At 36.0% G+C, this 19,474-nt stretch overlaps 1 protein-coding gene across 1 annotated transcript in view; it reads right to left on the bottom strand.

The window, feature by feature from the left end:
- Window positions 1–19,474, bottom strand: part of RYR2 (ryanodine receptor 2) — a 456,789-nt gene that overhangs the window by 192,631 nt on the left and 244,684 nt on the right. Inside the window, exons 18-23 of the mRNA XM_075706907.1 lie at window positions 15,589–15,707; window positions 15,057–15,190; window positions 12,030–12,271; window positions 7,779–7,971; window positions 5,815–6,031; window positions 3,843–3,947 (exon numbers count right to left, since the gene is read on the bottom strand). Of these exons, the coding sequence (XP_075563022.1) occupies window positions 3,843–3,947; window positions 5,815–6,031; window positions 7,779–7,971; window positions 12,030–12,271; window positions 15,057–15,190; window positions 15,589–15,707 (1,010 nt within the window). The remainder of the gene's footprint in view (window positions 1–3,842; window positions 3,948–5,814; window positions 6,032–7,778; window positions 7,972–12,029; window positions 12,272–15,056; window positions 15,191–15,588; window positions 15,708–19,474) is intronic.

Here is a 19,474-nt window from a genome sequence, read left to right as displayed (position 1 = left end):
TCCTACATTTTATAAACTTAAAAATTTGATTAAAAACATTTTTAACCTGCACTATTTCTATACAGTTTTAGTCTAATACAGGCCATAACTAGGAAGGGCAACCTGAGAGGCTGGGATAATTGAGCATTCTACTGCTCTCAGCTTTGCATCTCTATGGTGCTAGAGCTCAGTCAATAAAATCTACAAAGATTATGTCTTGCTAGAAGGCTTGATTAAAAAACATTAGTTTGCAAATATTAACTAAAAGACCCCAATGAAAGTGTTAACATTTGCTCAGTTGAGACTACATCTTTACCCATATTTTAAAACTTTTGTGTCCATCTTTCATGGACCATAAGCTCACCATTTATATGAATCTTTCAAGCTGCAAAGTGTAAGTTATTGAAAAATGACATTATTAACAACTTTTGATCAATCAGATAATTCTGCTGGAAAATGGAATGTTAACAGTTGAAGTTAAGAAGCCTAATTGTTACACTTTATCAAGGCCTGTTGTGACAGGACAAGGAATAATGGATTTAAACTAAGGAAGAATAGATTTAGACTAGACATAAGAAAGAAATTTTTTACAAGGAGGGTGGTGAAGCACTGGCACAGGTTGCCCAGAGAGGTGGTAGAGGCCCCATCCCTGGCAACATTCAAGGTCAGGTTGGACGGGGCTCTGAGCACCCTGATCTAGTTGAAGCTGTCCCTGCTCACTGCAGGGGTGTTAGGCTAGATGACCTCTAAAGGTCCCTTCCAACCCAAAGCATTCTATGATTCTATGATCTTTACACATTTGGTGATTACAGGAAGGCTTTTAAATTATTTTAGCCGAAAAAAGACCAAGGCAGGAATTCTCAGTGAAGTGGTACCACTGAACTGGGTATAATCTGTTCTCAACAGCTTGATCTGTTGCTCATATACAGAATCAGATTTGATGTTTAAAAAGGATGAGAAAGTCAGTAGCGTATAAACTGGCATGAAATTTCTGACCTTCAGAAAAATAATGTATCACACAAACTGACTGCTTGCCTTGCATATTGCATCAACTAAAAGAGCTTTTCTTTGGATATTTTAGTGTAAATGTCTTAAAATGAAAAGGCTCTGACATCATGGCAATAAATCCATATGCACTATCTGAGATTACACTTAAATCAAATCATAATATTGGGACATAAACATTGTGTGTTAGAGCAGGGGAAGAAAAAAGTCATCTGCAAACCATAACCTATTTATAAAGCTTCTGTAATTTCAAGTCCTGAGTGTTAATTATACATGAGTATCCACAGAGTGAATATGAACATGGATCACTGCTAGCTGAAATTTATTTTTTATTTATCATCTTCTATTTTTGCCAGTTCTGTGTTTTTCTATAACAATAACTAAACTGTAAATAAACTAGACTGAGTAGTAGTGTAATCCCATTAAAAAAAAAAAAATCTCACCTTTCTCGGTAACATTTCTGAGTAACATATTTTTGCATTTTGATCTAAGTACATAATTATCAAATTGAGCAGCAGTCATTTGTTTATGTTTTGGAGCAAAAAATATTTACAATCTGCAGGGGATATTTATCTTCATTTACTGGGATTAATGTTCATTGGACAGGCAATACAAGTAATTCAACTGTCAAGCTACTTGATCAAAATCATTAGCAGCTAAACCAAGAAACACCTTTTAGCTGACACTGAAAAATGTTTATTTGCAGATTTCTTTCGAAGACCTGTGGTAGTCTGCATTAATAAAGATTCAGTATAGTCTCCAATAAAAAGGACTACTTTAGATCTGTGTACAGCAAATTTAAATCTTGGACGTCAGGCATTTTCCTCAGAATTCCAACGTTAATTGAATTCCCCCTAGTGACACTCTTTTCACTCTACAGCTACAATACTATATATTCAACACATTTTGCAGGCTGCCTTCCTGCCCCCCTTTTTTTTCCCTGAGCACAGTATAAAAATCTACAGCCTTGCAAATATCTTATATAAGTGGCAGAACTCATGACACCTATGAATTCTTAATTTTTGTGGCTGGTTTTAAATATACAGCAAAGTTTAATAGAAATAATGATATGCAGATGCATCCGATGATTTGAAGTTGGACACTTAAATACCGCTCATATTCAGACTTATGACAAAGCCAGTTAAAGTCCTTAATTTTGCCACATTAGCTTGTTATTTTACTTTGTTACCTGTATAAAATGCAGTAGTAGTATCACATGCAATACTGGGTATCACTTTGGTGATACTACACACAGATCTGATGAAACAGGTATGTAGGAGTGAATATAAGATGCAATTTATAGCAGAGTTTTTGAATTATCTGGAGAGACATTTAAATCTACAAATTCTCTGTCTTTTAGCCTTTAAACTTTTTGACTTAGTGAAAAAACACTTTTTCAGAAAAGCTAGCTACTATATATAATGCATCTTGCTCTGAATTAAAAAGACCAAATCTAAGATTAGAGCACTCATATGTATACATCTAAACCAGCTAATTTCTGTTTCATGCCTTCCCTCAGTATTCAGTAACTTCAGTGCATCAATTTGATAACTAGAATTGGTAACAGTGGCTTAAACTGATTAAATAATCTGTGAGAAACCAACATGATAAAGGAGTCAATCTCCAGATGATGATCAGTATTTACTTTGCCACATTCCCAAAGTGAGCACATCTAACCATAGATCACTAAAGTGAGAGAGAGAAAGCTGAATAACTTAAAAGATTTAGCACCTGGTTTCATTCTGAATATAAATACAACATTTATTGCTGCTTAACTTGATACTTAATATATATTGTTTAAATTAAAATAGTGTTCAACTGTACAATTAGATTCTCGATGGTAAGTAGCAGTACACTAAAAGCTCCTGCAGATTGCTTCACAGCTGGTATGATTATACCACAATTAAAATGTTTTGAGACATTAATTTAACTGGGGTTTTGTGTTTGATTTCATGGGGAAAGCAGCAACAACAAGAAAAAAATCTAGAGGTCTTCTCTGTTAATCAAATCTCTTTAAGTACTGCTGTATGCTACACCAAATATAATACCTCTGCCCAGCTACATCAAATCTGTAATTTGAACTCCTCAGAAGATCAAAATTTTTTTTATTAACAAAAATAGAATACATATATCTTTCTATACGCGCATACCTTTTTTTACATTCACATCTAGTATCTCCTGTGTTTCTATATACTCTGCACAGCAATAGTTCTTCATAAACACCACCACTTATGATCCGAATAACTAGCTTGTACAATTTTTTAGGATTGATTTTAAAAAAAAAAAAAAAATCTAATCAACAAAATAGACTGCATTTTGTATCAAAGCCACATATTTTTTTTGCTGTCATACTGCAGGAAAAGTAGGAAAGAGGTAAGAAAATAGCTGTGTGGAGCACCTAATACAGACGTGAGCCTGAAGAAGTAGAGAGAAGGAAGGAGCAAGGAGATTTAATGGAATTTTCTATAAGCAATACTTATTTTTCAAGAAAAATAAATTTGGGACTTCTGAAAGAGTCAGTACATGTGAAGAGAACCACGAATAACCTCTTTTATTGGCTTACTCCACCAGGCAACTAAATTTCTTGCCCCAAGAACAAACAGAAAGTGAAAAAACCACCATGTGCTTTCTGTGCTAGCAGTTAGACTGGTTGAAAATTTCAGCACCGAACAGCTTTAATACCAGAGTTTTGGTTCAGAAATACACAAGCACTGTTGATTTCCACCTGCTTCTGGTGGAAAGGGTCTAAAACCTTACTAATTTTGGGAGGATGGAAAAAAATGCAGTCCCATTAGCACATTGAAACCAACGTGCTGAATACTAGATAATAACAGAAAATTAAGTTGGAAGGTACATACTGGTCCATACTGCCAGCCAAGTTCAATCTTGTTCATAACCCATAGTTCATGGATATTCTCTGCTAATTTTTCTCTAATTCTTTCCAGGTGGGGAGGCAAAACAATCTAAAGAGAGAAGAAAGAGACTGTTAAAAATAAGTTGCTTTACAGTGCCACCCAAACATAACAGACAAACTTTGTACAGACCAGATCTTTCAACTAAACCTAAATTATCACTCAGTTCTTACCAACTAAATATTTCAACATATGCAATTACAAATTCCAGAGTTTGACCAGCAAGCGAAAACAGTTTTAAATCCAACACCTCCAGATGGCATAGAATACATTCCTGTCAGCTGGCTAGAAAGTACTCAAACCAATACTATGTCTCAGCTTAACATATGCTAAAAATCTCAACAACCAAGGTAATGTTGTGAAAAACACTTCAGGCAAATATAAACACTTGAGAATGGACCACTGGGAAAAAAGAAAAAAAAAAAACCAAAAACCAAACTTCAATGATGACGACAGGTGACAAGTGAAATCAGGACAGCACATCACTCTACCTCCAGAATTTGAAATCAAGTCTGCTTTACCTCAAAAAACAGAGAGCTCAAATATACAGTTGTCGTGGTTTAACCCCAGCCGGCAACTAAGCACCACACAGCCACTTGCTCACTCCCCCTCCAGTGGGATGGGGGAGAGAATCCGAAGAGTAAAAGTGAAAAAACTCATGGGTTGAGATAAAGACAGTTTAATAGGTAAAGCAAAAGCTGCACATGCAAGCAAAGCAAAACAAGGAATTCATTCACTACTTTCCATCAGCAGGCAGGTGTTCAGCCGTCTCCAGGAAAGCAGGGCTCCATCACACTTAAACGTTACTTGGGAAGACAAACACTGTAACTCCAAATGTCCCCCACTTCCTTCTTCTTCCCCCAGTTTTATATGCTGAGCACAATGTCATATGGTATGGAATATCGCTTTGGTCAGTTGGGGTCAGCTGTCCCAGCTGTGTCCACTCCCAACTTCTTGTGCACCCCCAGCCTACTCACTGGTGGGGTGGGGTGAGAAACAAAAAAGGCCTTGACTCTGTGTAAGCACTGCTCAGCAATAACAAAAACATCCTTGTATTATCAACACTGTTTCCAGCATAAATCCAAACCATAACACCATACTAGCTACTATGAAGAAATAACTCTATCCCAGCCAAAACCAGAACAACAGTACTGTGAATCATGCTAATGTTACCCCAATTGTTGGTGTTACAGAACAATAATTACACAACACATGTAGAACGCTGTATTTAGAGCATAATGGCAACAAACTAGCAGGTTTGTTCTTTTTTTATGTGTTTTTTTCAGGAACGAGTTCCTAAATATGGTAAAATCTGAGCACATAGTGTACAAAAATTTGTGTCACCTCAAACTCTGCTCAAGTGTAAAATGAACTCTTGCTACCTGTGATCAGAGATGGAGCTCTTTGGTATTAAAGAATTACTGCTCTTTGCAACTATGTTAAAAAAAAAAAAAAAACCAAACCCAAAAAGACCCCCACTATAACTTCAGTGCCTGCCATTTACTGCCCACAGTGAGTCAAATGCCACTCTCACTAACCTGCAAGTCCAGTAAAGAATTAGGGTTGAAGGTGGTCTAAAAGTCTTATCATAACGCAAAGTATTCAGTGATTTTAATTAAACAGTAATCAAAACACCTAGTAACAGAACAAGAAGTTCAAATATTCTTTTTTGCCTACTCTAATCTTAAGGGTAAAACATTCTTTATTATAGTGTCTGTGAACTGAAATATATGAAATTTCTAGTGAGCACTATCAGGGATTTACGCACCATTTTTCAACTTCTCGCAATGGAATGTACCAACCAAATCCCAAGAAAAAACAAGTTTGAGACAAGCTGTAAATTCAATCAAATGTGAAACAACATAGGCTTATAATATGTGTGTTTAAAAATGAAAATGCAATCTTTCAGTTTCCTTACCTGGCTAGTATCTACAGGAACTGGAGTGAAAGCTGCTTGTGACAGAGAGATAGTAGGACCTAGTAGGTCTCTTGTATAGCTACGGTCCTGCTTGTACTCTCGGCTATGCTCCACTTTCAGCTTCTCTTTTGGTAGGACAGCTTCAAAGCAAGGGGCATATCCAGGTGGAGGAAGGAACTTGAACTCTCCGTGGCGACCTCCAAGCAAGAAACGTACCCTGTAAGCATCAGAGTTACTTTAGATAACTGAGACACCTCTGGTGTCAAACCTAATCAATTTGCAAGCCTAACAACTATTGAATGCTATTTTTTTAGAAAAAGGGGGGAAAAAAAAAAATCGATGTTGCAGCTTATTTGCGTTATTTACAGTTCAACTTTCTCTAACTTGTGCTGGAGTTTATGAAGTAGAAGGTGCAAAAAACATGGGGAAAAGTAAACAGTTCTTTCTTTTAGTTAATTTCCACTTTCATAAAAGTATCCTAAAAATCATGAGACCAAAAGAGAGGAGGAGGGATGGGGGGTGAAGAGAGAGACAGAGAATACTGAGTTTACTTAGCACACCTACGAAGTAAGCAGCAGCTTTTCGAGTCCCGGAAGGCAGAGATTACAATCTAGAGTAATCAATCAACCACCTCTGAGCTCTCTCCACTGAGGAGTTCTCCATTCTCTCTCATTTGAGAAATGAGCCTGAAAACTCCATGGAATACAGTTCTTTCTTTTCTCTCACAGAACACTAAATCCTTAGGACAAAATACAAAAAACTCCCATATTTTCTTCCCTAAAACATACCTAGGGGAAAGCATTCTTTGATTTATTACAAAATGGTGAATTTGTCATTGGTTTTTGCTACTGAAAAATATAATAAATGAGGTGATCATGAAGCAGCAATGACATAATACTGAAAAATTTTCCCAGAACATTGCCATCCAGAAGGAACCAAAACACACCCAAAAAACTAACCTTACAACAGAATCATTCTGTCTCTTTTCTGTTTACTGAGTATCTTATAAGATTTCTGTCAATGCTATACTCCAAAATGCTACGCTCTCCAAAAACACACTCAGCACGCAAATATTGTCTGTCAAATATTTCTCTTGTGACGGAGATGAAACATGCAGGTTTGTAGTTTTGCATTTCATGGCATCCATGTCTAGTTTTACTGTATTATATGTCCCATATTATCCAAGGCAAAGTCTAACGAAGTGCATTTTGCATCTGGAATGAGAGGCTGGTATGCCCACAGTATGATAGCTCTTAGCTTCTGTAGTATTCACCACAGTCTTTGAATGATCCCTCACAGAGCATTGCTCTGTCTCCAACAGAAACCGGCTTTCAGCCTTTACCTTTGCCAGTCCTGCTAAAGTTGGTCCCCCCACTGGAATATCACACAATATTTTTTAATATTATAGTCTCAAACTATTCAAAACATGGAAGCAGAATTCTGGCACCTCAAGTGTGACTTGAAATTTTATAGAAAACCAGTACAGCAACCAGAACACAGGTTGACTGAACTCATAATTAACTCATCCTGCTGAAAAGGAAGTGTACCACCACCATTTCTTAAGGTAAGTGTAGATAATGCATCTTCAAATAATAGCTACTACCTCATAACAAGTGAGCTAGGGCAAATATATTTTTAATATCAAAGACAGATGTTTTCCTTCCCATGTAGGTAAAATGTTGTCCTGGAGTGAATGTGTAGCAATGTGTCAGCTAAAAAAATGATAAAGAAGCTGTTTCTAAGTTCTATCTGCAAACCACCTGAATACATGGGTGTGCTGAAAAACAGCAGATGCACCATCTCTTCAGGACTCCTTTGTAGCTCTCACTATCCAAGAACTGGAACTGTGCCAAAGAAGCAGATGGCAGAAAGGGAAATGAGAGCAAAGACAGAGAAATATTCACATATACATTAAAAAAAACCCCAACAGACCAAGGTGGGGGGAAACTACATGGGATGCTAACTTTATTCCTGCAGAGAAGCTGACAACTGGGAAGAAGAGGCCATCTATGTTGAAATTCTCAAACATTCCTTGAACTGGCTGACCGTTTATCCGGAAAGAGATGCTGGGAGCACTCAGGTCCAAACAGCAGCTAATAACATCGTCAGTTCTTAATAGATGTTGGTTGGGAGAATTTACTGTTCGTGCTACACAACCTATGCAAGTAAAGGAGACACATTTAGCAAAACTTCTGAATATCATACAGGTTTTCACAGCAGCCTAAAAAAAGAGAAAGAAAACATAGCAATAGAACAGAAACACATTAATACACAAATATCTAACCTATTACATCCAAGATTTTAAGCATGCAATACAGTGAATAGAAGCATACAATCCTATCTACAAAGCTATTTTAATCATAAATAATACAATTAAGTTACATTTCACGTTAAGTGAAAATAATTATTGATACCCATATAAGCAGTCAAAAACAAGAAAACTATATGTTATTCCTCACAGTAGTAGAAATGCAAATTGAAAAACAACCATTAGTATCTAATATGAAACTTAGTATACTTTACTATCGAATATTTCCTTACTCAAGATAAGGACAAGTAGTGTACTTTAAATTATTTAGGAAAAGTAAGGTACTTCCTGTTATTAAGGGCCACATCGCGGTACCCTTGCAAAGTTGTATAAGATGATACTACTCAGTTTCATAATCAAACCACAAACCAGCATTTTTCTGGCATATACAAAGACAGCAGCAATTCTGAGGCATATATAGTCAGTATTATATATATTTTTCTTTAATAAGTTTTGTATTAATTCTAAAGGATCATTCTTTCTTGCACCAAATTACATTTACACAAGCACACCTGCTTCCCAAGAGAAATAACCTATAGAATACAGAACAGGAAATTACTGTTTCTGAAATTTACTGCCACCTACAACAGAAAATTAATGGAAAAGCATGACAGTTCTATGAAAATATCTCTAGACGTGTTTTCCAAAAATTACACATGCAATGTCTGCAAGAGATAAACCATAATGAATATTAAGAACAGAGCAGTAACTTTTTAACTATGCTGTCCAACTTCTCTAAATATGAAGGACTTAAGTAAAAGCACTATATTTCTAAGAAGATGAAGATGGCATATGTTTTTACCAGCAGCGAAAATAATTCTTCTGCAGATAAATTTTCATACACACAGCACCACCACCACCACCACCTCCCCAAGGAAAAGTAGAAAATAACACTTCCAATAGTCTACGTATGGAAAATGACTTCCTGATACTGCCACAGAATCTGGACTGTAGGACAGATGCTTTTGTGCAATCTGTCCTTCTTGACAGGGCAGCAGTAGCAGAGAGGGGGGGAAGTTTTCAGATGCTTTTGCTGCTCCCCTACACCCTTTCAAGACAGGATATCCTTAGCTCGGTCGCTGTAAGAATAGTCAGTTCCATGAGCAGAGACAGGGGAATGACATGAAGCAATCCTAAGGGCCCCTCACAAATCAGGAAATCTATAGGAAACACTGCTGAGCAACAGAGTAGCAGTCGCAGAGTAAGGAATGGCCTGCAAGGAAACTACCTTCTACCAGCTCTACATCCCAAAACTCACAGAGCACAGTAGAGAACAGCGGAGAAAAACATCACAACAGCCAAGAGTTAATTTCCAATAAATCACAGACAGGGACAATTATTTAATGGCAGGGATAACTAAACTGTAAAAGAGCTATTAATGAAGAGTGGATACTTCATCTCCTTAAGGCATACTACGTGAGACTAGATGCCTTTTTAGATGCTAAAATTTAGCCAAATATAGGTTATTGGGATCAATGCAGGGCTGACTGTTAACAGAAATATGTACTGGTCTTTGATGATGTCCTGGTTTCAGCTGGGATAGAAGTAATTTTCTTCCTAGTAGCTGGCATAGTGCTGTGGTTTGAATTTAGTATGAGAATAACATTGATAACACACTGATGTTTTAGTTGTTGCTAAGTAGTACTGACACTAGTCAAAGACTTTTTCAGCTTCCCATATTCTGTCAGGTGCCCAAGAAAGTGGGAGAGGGCACAACCAAGACAGTTGATCCAAACTGGCCAAAGGGCTATTCCATACCATGTGACATCATGCTCAGTATATAAACTGGAGGGAGGTGGCCAGGGGGTAGGGATCACTGCCCAGGGACTGGGTGGGCATCAGTCTGCGGGCAGTGAGCGGTTGCATCACTGTTTTTTCCTGGTGTTTGTTCCTCTTGTTGTTGTTTTCCTTTTCATAATTTTTTTTATTACTACTACTATTAATATTATTATTTCAATTATTAAACTGTTCTTATCTCAACCCACAAGTTTCCTCACTTCTACCCTTCCAATTCTCTCCCCTATCCCACCGAGGGGGGAGGGTGAGCGAGCAGTTGTGTGGTGCTTAGTTGCCGGCTGGGGTCAAACCACGACAGATGAACACGCAGTCAGACCAAATGACCTAAGTGCCTTTTCTGGCCTTAGGCTTTAAAAATCTATGAGTTCCACTCCTGCATATCAGAGAATTAATTGCAGGACTGAAGAAACAAATGTAAATTAAATGAGATTCTGGTAAAGGCTTGGTCTAGAACAGACACTCAGGGACAGAAATTATTGTTGCTATTCATTAATGCAGTAAATGCTTCATGCTCAGAAGATTATTTTTAAAGTGTCATTGCAGAGACTTACCAAGATGCAGCCTGGGATTGTGGAAGAAGAAGAAAGGCCGTGATTTTCAACATTCAACTACTTAAAATCCTTCCAGGTTTCAGAGGTATGTGTTAGGTACGAATGTCAATGAATACAGAAATCTTTTCAAATCTACCAGCCACAACCACAACAGAGATTAATATACAAAAACTGTCCACACAAAGGTGGTCTGACTTTTTTAACTGGGCTGGATTATTGACTTGAGAACCACAAACAATTGTTCATTTATTCTTTTGTGATGTTTCTGATTAAAAAGTTTCCAGTGGGTAGAAAAATAATTTTGATTTTCAGTAATCTTTTGTTTCCTCCCTAAAAGAGACCCTAACTACAAGAGTTATTTTGGTTGGCTCATTATTTTCTGATTCTTCTGTAATAATACTTTATCTGACAAACTCAGTTATGACACAGCTTTAATGACACCATTAATTATGCATCATTGTTCCAAAGTAATTCTCACTATACATGAGAGGTAAAGTGACAGCTACTTTCCTAAGATGCCACTCCAGTCAATATGTTATTACTTAATAATACAATCCATTGCTATTTTGATTGGAAAAGTCTTTTGAAATGTAAAACTGTGTTCTTTTCCAAGTACCAAGCTACAATGCCTCAAAACTTCAAAGACCTTGAATGATACATACCGCTGACTCACTAAAATGTCTCTCTTGTCTGCTAAGGAGCTTTAGAAAACTTGCTCGTATCTTCATAGTGGCGAGAACTGCCAATCCCATGAGACTAACCCAGTTTCCAGTCACTTCTACATTTCATCACTGCCAATAATCTCCCAAAAATCAAAGGAAAAAAAATTTCCTCAACAAGATGAAACCACAGAAGAAACTTTTTTCAAGAAGTTTAGGACTGTCCATGTATAGGACTACCCATTACAAATGATATCTGGGAATCTTTTCACAAAAGTTAAATTATGTGAAAAAAGATTAAGAAAAAGGGGACAAGCTTGGTTTCTTATAATTCTGATTTTGCTGAGCTAACCCAGTTTGAACAGAGAATAAGATATTTGCAGAATCAACAGTAAATACAAGTACTGTAGATACTCAGTTCAGCTTCCTCTAACGTTAGAATTTGCATGCAGGAATTACTATTAATGACTAGATCCAAGCTGGGGCAATAATATTTTAAAGATGAATAGCTGACTAAACACACCACATGCAAGCTAGGAATATGATTCTGCAAGTCTTGCAATAAACAGTCAGTCACAATGTATGTAAATAAAACACCACTACAGAAAAATACCTGATTTCAAAATGTATGGCAAAAAGCATACTTAAAAATCTTCTTCACCTCTAAAGTATTTCTAAACTTCTAAAACTAACCAATTCTGAAATTCTCCTAACAATATCAACTTAAAACATATTCTGATATAGGGTACTGTTTCCATATATTCCTAGTGTCAAGTGAAACATCTGATTCACTTTGCTGCTGTTGAAAACAAATCCACTGGAACTGCAAACAACAATTTTCTAGTATTTAAAACAACCACCACCACCAAAACCCCAAACACACACAAAAAAAGAGAATACCTGACCACAGATGCAGACCATCGAAGCCATAGGAATACAAGTCATCACCAACACCATTTCCTCCCCATTCTGCTCCTCCCCCTGGATACGGTGAGTAGCCCTCTGTTGAAGCCCAGCCCACTCGTAGATGAGTTGATTCTGCAGTCACAAAGGGCTCTAGATGGTCCACCATAAGTTCATAGTACCATTTTCTGTATTGGGCAGAGCCTTCACTAATCCCCAAGAAGATGTTGGGTCGCATGCTTAAACAGAAAGAATAAAAGTGATTATTAAAGATTTATCTCAAGAACATGACAAACTACTGCAGACTTTTCATTTAACTCAAATTTTGTGATTGTTTCATGTGACAGAAGTAGTTTTATTTATTTATTTATTTATTCTGGTGAAAAATGCTCTATACAGTTAAAGTAAAAAAGTATTTGTTTCAGTAACTGAAACAGTATCCTCACCCAGATACCAATAATAATATCTTATGTGTTTGAGCATTTAACAGATGTTAAATCCTACAAAAATGACAGCTATTTACCAATTACCGATAGAAATGTAGTAAGTACACACTGCAGGTTCAATTTTAAATAGCAAACTGCATCCTGTAACACTGATTATCCATTTAAGAGAATACCATTTACAAAGATACAAAAGTAAAGTGTCACTCTATTTCAAAATTCTCTTGTACCTCTTCCTTCCTTATGCCAAATTTTGTGTAACTCAGTAATTTGCAGTGGTTGTACCAATCCTTAATATCAATTTGATGTTCCTACTGCTAATGATTTTAAAGTACTTCACAAGCATACTTAAAAGGCAAAACTATTACTGTGCTTATTCAATATCTAGTTAAATAGTAATATGTAAAGCCATACACCTAAAGGTCATGAGGGAAAAAAAGGGAAAGAAAACTATGCTTTTCTAATCTGATTTTTGGGATAATACTGAATCTAGAATCTCATCCCCACAAATCTGTCTCCAGACAATTATTACTGTGTCAGCTTTGTATTAAGAAAGCCTTCCAACCTTGAATTAAAGCTGTAGAGTACAAAAGTATCCCAAATCAATGCTAAGTATATTTTCTCAATGGTTGGTTACCCATATTGCAAAAAATCTTTTAGACATCTAGGCTGAACATATCTAGTTTTCACATGCCTCCACTGCATTGGGTTATAACTTCTATAAATATTTTCTTTCTACATACAAGCTGCCTAATTAACAAAAATGTAGCTCTAAGCTAGGCCCAGCCCACAGTATGCCTTCTGGTGTAGGGAATGCAGGGGGAGGAAGAAGGGTTGGTATACAGGCTGTTACAAGTCAGTGTAAAAGCAGACTTTACTGATCTGATGGCTTATAAAATAACTTGTTTTATCACATAAGACTAATACACTTTGCTTCTATTAGTATATGGGGTATCTTTTGCCAAAAGTTTAAGTATAGATACTCTTCACTTTGTCACAAGTCAAACAGTTAATCTCCTTAAAAATATAAACAAAACCTGTTTGACAAAAGCTATATTCTAGAAAAGTCAAATAATTTGTAAGTTATTGGTAAGATCATCAATGGACTCTTTTCTGCCTGAACATAGTTATCAGCTTTAGTATGCCTTTGTCCATTTAATCAACATTTAATCAACAATTTAATCAACCTAATCATCCAACATACTCTTTTTAAACAGAGGTTTGTGAATACAATTTTCCAGTCCCCTGGAAAAGTACGTTAAACAGCAATATCTTAGAATGCTCCTTTGCCAATTATTTTTGGTGTGAAGTATGCAAGTCTCAGTCTATCACTAAATGTTTTCAATGTTTCATTGGTCTTTCTGACTTTTGAAAAAATAACCTTTTTTTCTTTATAACTGCAAGAATATGAATATTCTCATTCACAACTTTGTAATGCAGATCAAAAATATGTATTAACTACATTTGCTTTGTCTACAGCCATATGTGGGAAAGACAACTCTGCCTTCACCGTACAAGATCCAAAGTCAGCTCAGAAGCTCAATCAGTACCCATGCATTTAAAATTCCTTCTCATGCATTAACAACAGAAGTTTTCATTAGTGATTTTAGCTTATCAGTTGTTCAAATTTATTACTGACACGGAATGATTCCCATTAACACCATCTTTCCATGTGTTATATATGCTGGTGCGCTATTAGATATGTTGGGGCAAATCAAGTCACATGTGGTTATGAAAAATCTGAGTGAATGTATTAGCTATAAAATTGTCAAGTTCATTTCACTTTAGACTTGAACTTATTTTTACTTGAAAAGGCCTCCTTATAACATGCAGTTGTGGAATTTTTGTTTTTCAGCATCTAACAAATCCTATGAACTCTGAATTATAAGTACTATTTCTATGTTTCAACTTTCATTCTCACTTAATGAATGAGACTTTTTAAAAGAGACGTAAGTTTGAGACAGAGGAAGATCCCACAAATCTTCACTTAAAGCCAGATTCTTCTGCCTCAGCATAAATTCAAACTCTGGATAAACATCTGCTTTGTGAATATTAATTTGCTAGTTTAAGATGTTACTAGCTTCATCTTGTTATTAATGTCTGTTGGAAGGTAACTTCTACAACTCTGCCAGTGGAAAGAAGGATGAGGGCACTCCTTAAATATCCTAGGCAAAATCAATAATATTAGTTTAAGAAACCAGTGAAGGTGTTTGGCACTAAGGTCTCGATTTCAACCAAAGGGGATTAGGAAATCCTCACAAGATCACAAACATAAAGGCAATCACAGGACACTGACAATACTATGAAAGCACAGCTAGATCTAGACAAGAATCTTTAGAAGAGACTCTACAGTTTCACAGACTTAAAGCAGTTTAGAGCAGCTTTAGCTTGCAGCAGCTCTCTCTGACCCATATTTTGATTCTAATCAATATTGCAGAGAGCATTTAAAATCCTAGTAAGAATGAAGTATCTTAACAAAAGTTTTTGAAGTAAAACAGGTTTTCTGTAGTGACTATTTATTTTAACGACAAGTTTTATTCTGCTTTGTTCACAGATATAGATTTTTCCTTTTTCTTTTTACCTGCTCACATGGTTGACAAGGCGCGTCTGTAAGAGCAGATCTCTTCCTGGCAGGAGATTATCACAGATTAGATGTTGATTAGACCGCACAGCTACTCCATGACAAACACAGAGAGAACACAAAACATCCAAAACCTGAAAAAAAATAAGTTCTTTTCATCTTAAATATTTTTTCATGCTAAAGAGTTCAAAATAACTGTGAGTTACTTCAGGCAATATAATGCTATATACCTTGTTACTGGAAGACATGTAAGGGTATGCAATTCATCCAACACAGTAGTTTTATTTTACAACAATTCTGAAATTCTCCTAACAATATTAGGATATATTCTTCCTGCTTCCCTTGAGATTTAGTGTGTTTCAATGTTTTCATCAAAAAGAAGATAATGTTCCTCTTTGTTTCCTCAAACTGCTCATATGCCTTTTAGGAAAAGTTTCATTCCTAAGTATGAAGACAGTATTAAAGTATTTGAAATCTAACTTCTACACAGAACAATGTGCTTGCTAAATATACTTGTCTCTTCTTTGCCTACCTTATGGTTTCTTCCATGTTTATCCAAAAGACAGATGATCGATTTAATATGTCCTTCCTTAATAATGTTTAGAGCTTCTGGGCTTTCCACCAACACACAGTGTAAAACCTCTAGAATTCCTGGGAAAAAAAGAAAAATTATTTATTCAAAGTGCATATAAAATCATAACTGCATATAATACTTCCTAATACATTGCTTAGCAACATAGAATAGTTTCAAAAATCATTGTGTATGATAAACGAAATGAAAACAGGATTGATGTTGTACTTCTAGATTTCCCAAAATAAGTTAATGTAGTAAAAATCAGAAAGGACAGGAGAAAAAACTGTAAATTAATTTGAAATTTTAATAATAAATATGTCATGATCAACACTCACAAATTCAAACAAACTGGGTAAAATACTGGTTTTCAGTGGCTCCAAAAGGTGAAGACTTCACACTACAAACATACTATATACATAAAATATGCTCTCCGTATTTACAGTTTTCCATTTCTTCCCTTAGAAAGCCATATGAACCACTAATGGAATCGTATACCTCTGAATTAAAGAGCAGAGGTAAATTCCCCGTCTACTGTCCCACTGTTTATAATTTTCTTTGTGTATGTAACAGCTATCCTGGGAGCCACAGTGATGTTCTTAAAAGAGCAAACAAATAGAAGCTAGCATGAAACTAAGATGTGCAAGGAAGTGAAGAACCACTAAATCTCCAGTGGCCCCCCAATTAAATGCAATTCCAAACCCAATAAAGCAGCAGTCATTGCCATCAAGAATCATTAGCCTTAAAATGGTTCCCTGCAATGGGGCAGTAAAACAGGCTCCCATGTGTCCTGGATCAAGTCACGATTTGTTTTGGGACCTTCGACATTTGGCAGACAAATATTACGCATGTGGTTCATCATTATCAGTTGCTAATGTTGTTGCCAGAATGAGAAAAGTCAGAGCACTGAAGGAAAGCTGAGAAGCAGTCTTAAACCTAGAGATACGCAATTCCTATTTGCCCTGTGCATCGCCCATCATTCTGTCTTCATCCCTGTATTCAAGCAATGGCTCCAAACACTCAGCTTAACCCTTGCAAAGCAAGATCCATAGCGTGAGTCTTCTGTTCTCTGCCACACTCTCTTTTACTGAAAGAAAAATACAGCAATGTAAACTCCCCTTGGTGTGGGCAAAAAATTCATCAGACAAAAATGCTGTCTCTGTGAGACTACTCTGGTCTTTCTTTGATCCTAGTGAGGCAGCGATCATCAGCCACTACAGCTGAGTAAGACTAGGGTCAGCTAAGAAAACAAGTTCCCAACAGCTACTAACTGAACAGAGATTTCATTGGAGCAGGCTGCCCAGGGAAGTGGTTGAGTCCCCATCCCTGGAGATATTTAAAAGACGTGCTGATGTGGTGCTTAGGAACATGGTTAAGTGGTGGACTTGGCAGTACTAGGCTAACGTTTGGACTCGATGATCTTAAAGGTCTTTTCCAACCTAAACAATTCTATAATTCTATGACACAGAAATATTAGATTTGAAACAGTCTTTATGCTGATCAGCTGCCTCCCTCTCACCTTAACATTCCAGATTGGATCTAAAGCTTACAGAGGGGAGCAAGTGCTCTTCTGTTAGATTTCCACTGGTTTGGAATAAACCACTGAAAAAAAAATGTGTATCATAAATAAATGACAGCCAATATTTAAGAATTTAAAGATTGTGGTTCATCCACATAACTGTTCTCAGTATGCATCTGAGGTTTTCTGAATTTGCAAACAATAAAAACAAGCTTTTCAATTTGTAAACATTAAAAAAAATTAGAAATGCAAATTTAAGGAAAAAGAATATGTATTTTGATTTATCGGGGGAATTTTTTATGCACACACATCCCCTTTTCTTTTTTTTAAATATTTCCCAAGTAATAATACAATATAGTATGGAACATTATAACTAACTGATCATCAAGCCTCTTAAAAACCAAAAATTAAAAATTAAAAGTTAATTGAGCATTTTAGAGACAACCAAGCAAAAATTAAAAGAAAAGCTGGAAACCAGAAACTCTGAACAGAATTTAAAGTAATGAGTATAAAATAATTGTTGGAACTAATATATATGTTTCTGCTGAGTATGAAATGCATGCTTATGCAGTGAATAATGAAATGCGATGAAATAAGTAATAACTACGAAACGATTACAGACTGGTATTAAAACCATTTATGAGGAATATAAATGGCCAGGAGTTCCAAGTCTAATATATTGTCTTTTCAGCAGAAAATCCCATCTGGAGAATTTCGCAAGTATCTTATTGAGGAAAGGAATATTAAAGGCCATTAACAACTTATAGAAAGAACCTATCTATGCAAAGATATGCATTCATAGACTTAGGACATGTTCCATTGTTATGCACCAGCAAAGACTAAAATACCTTCAGTTCATGAACTATATTTTTTTAATTGTTAATTTCAGACCAACTTGCATTACGCTTACTTGCATTTGGATCAAGGTATAGCTCTATTAAAAACAAAGGAAAAAGACCAGTACAAGCAAAGAAACTGTAGACCTCATAAAGAAAAAACAAAAAAAAAATCTTATAAAGGACAGAAATGGGGCTGCACAGACTTCTTTCATTGGGATAAAAAGATACAAAAAATGTTATGAACAATCATATGTCAACAAAGATTTTTAAATTTTTTCTTTAAACTTAGGTTTTAGATTCCCATCCTTGTTAAGACCAAGTTACTCTGCCAGAAGAGACAATGGTTACTTTTAATTTATTTGCTATTTGAAAGGTAGTTTTATTTTTTTATTTCCCTAGAAAATCTGAATTAAAATGAGAATTAGAATTCCCAGTGACTTCAGTCACGGCTGCAGTCGTCTGACTTCATTCAGATCTCTTGTTTTAATCTCAGACAACCTACAGCACCATCACCTTTTATCCCAATACCATCTAATGTTTTTTTCCAGGGATCTGGAGGAAGACATGCTGTAATCACTAGTAAAGTGTACAGATGACTCAAGGACTGAAATGTAGTAAAGGTGGAAGGCAACAGATACAGTGACATTTTGATTTATCTAGTAAACAGCTTTCAAACAAAGGGTGTGTTTTAGTATGTTTGAAGATGGAGTCATACATATGTAAACAGAAAATGCAGGTGACCCTGTACAGATATTGTAGACAATTCTCCTGTGCAGTGGCTCCGACAAAGGTCACAACTATGATATAAAGAGCTAGACATGAACTCCCAAAGTGATTCTGTAGCCTTGAAGGTATAAACAGAAAGCCTCAACTACAAATAAGAGAACATATTAAACCTGAATTTGGCAGTGGTATGATCTGGGCTGCAATAGGTGTATAATTCCAATATTGGCAGTAACAATATTGATAAAAAGGATAAAAACCTAAGAGTCATGAGAGCAAGCTAAAGGAGTAGATGCCCTGTAGCAACATAGCAAGAGCACAATCCACCCAGCCTGCCAACTAGACAGGCAGGGGTCAGCTGAACATGGTAAAAGGACCTAGGGAGGTTAAGAAATGTGTTACAAAAGGATCCTCCATCTAGAGGGGTAACATGTAACAAGATCGACAACTTCATTGTGTGCCACAGTGATCTGAGAATGAAGGAAAATCTCTACATTCAAAACTTGGTAATTTTAAAATTACCACCTCTCATTGTAGCACGGAAATACACTTTTAACAATATAAACAGTAATCCAATATGAAATGATACCACGTAATGTAAGAGTGGTAACCATAACCTTGGAATTTTCAGATTTGTGTAGGCAGATTCATAATCTTAATTTTGCCTTAAAGTAGCATACAGGATTCATTTTCTACTCTTAACCTTTTCAAAAACAGAAGTAAAAATACTTTGAAGATATAAACATTCAATAATAAATGAATGTTA

The sequence above is a fragment of the Pelecanus crispus genome, chromosome 3 (assembly GCF_030463565.1).
Source record: "Pelecanus crispus isolate bPelCri1 chromosome 3, bPelCri1.pri, whole genome shotgun sequence".
NCBI classification, from domain to species: Eukaryota; Metazoa; Chordata; class Aves; order Pelecaniformes; family Pelecanidae; genus Pelecanus; species Pelecanus crispus.
The sequence above is the reverse complement of the archived record's forward strand: the minus strand, read 5'-3'. Positions and strand labels throughout refer to the sequence as shown.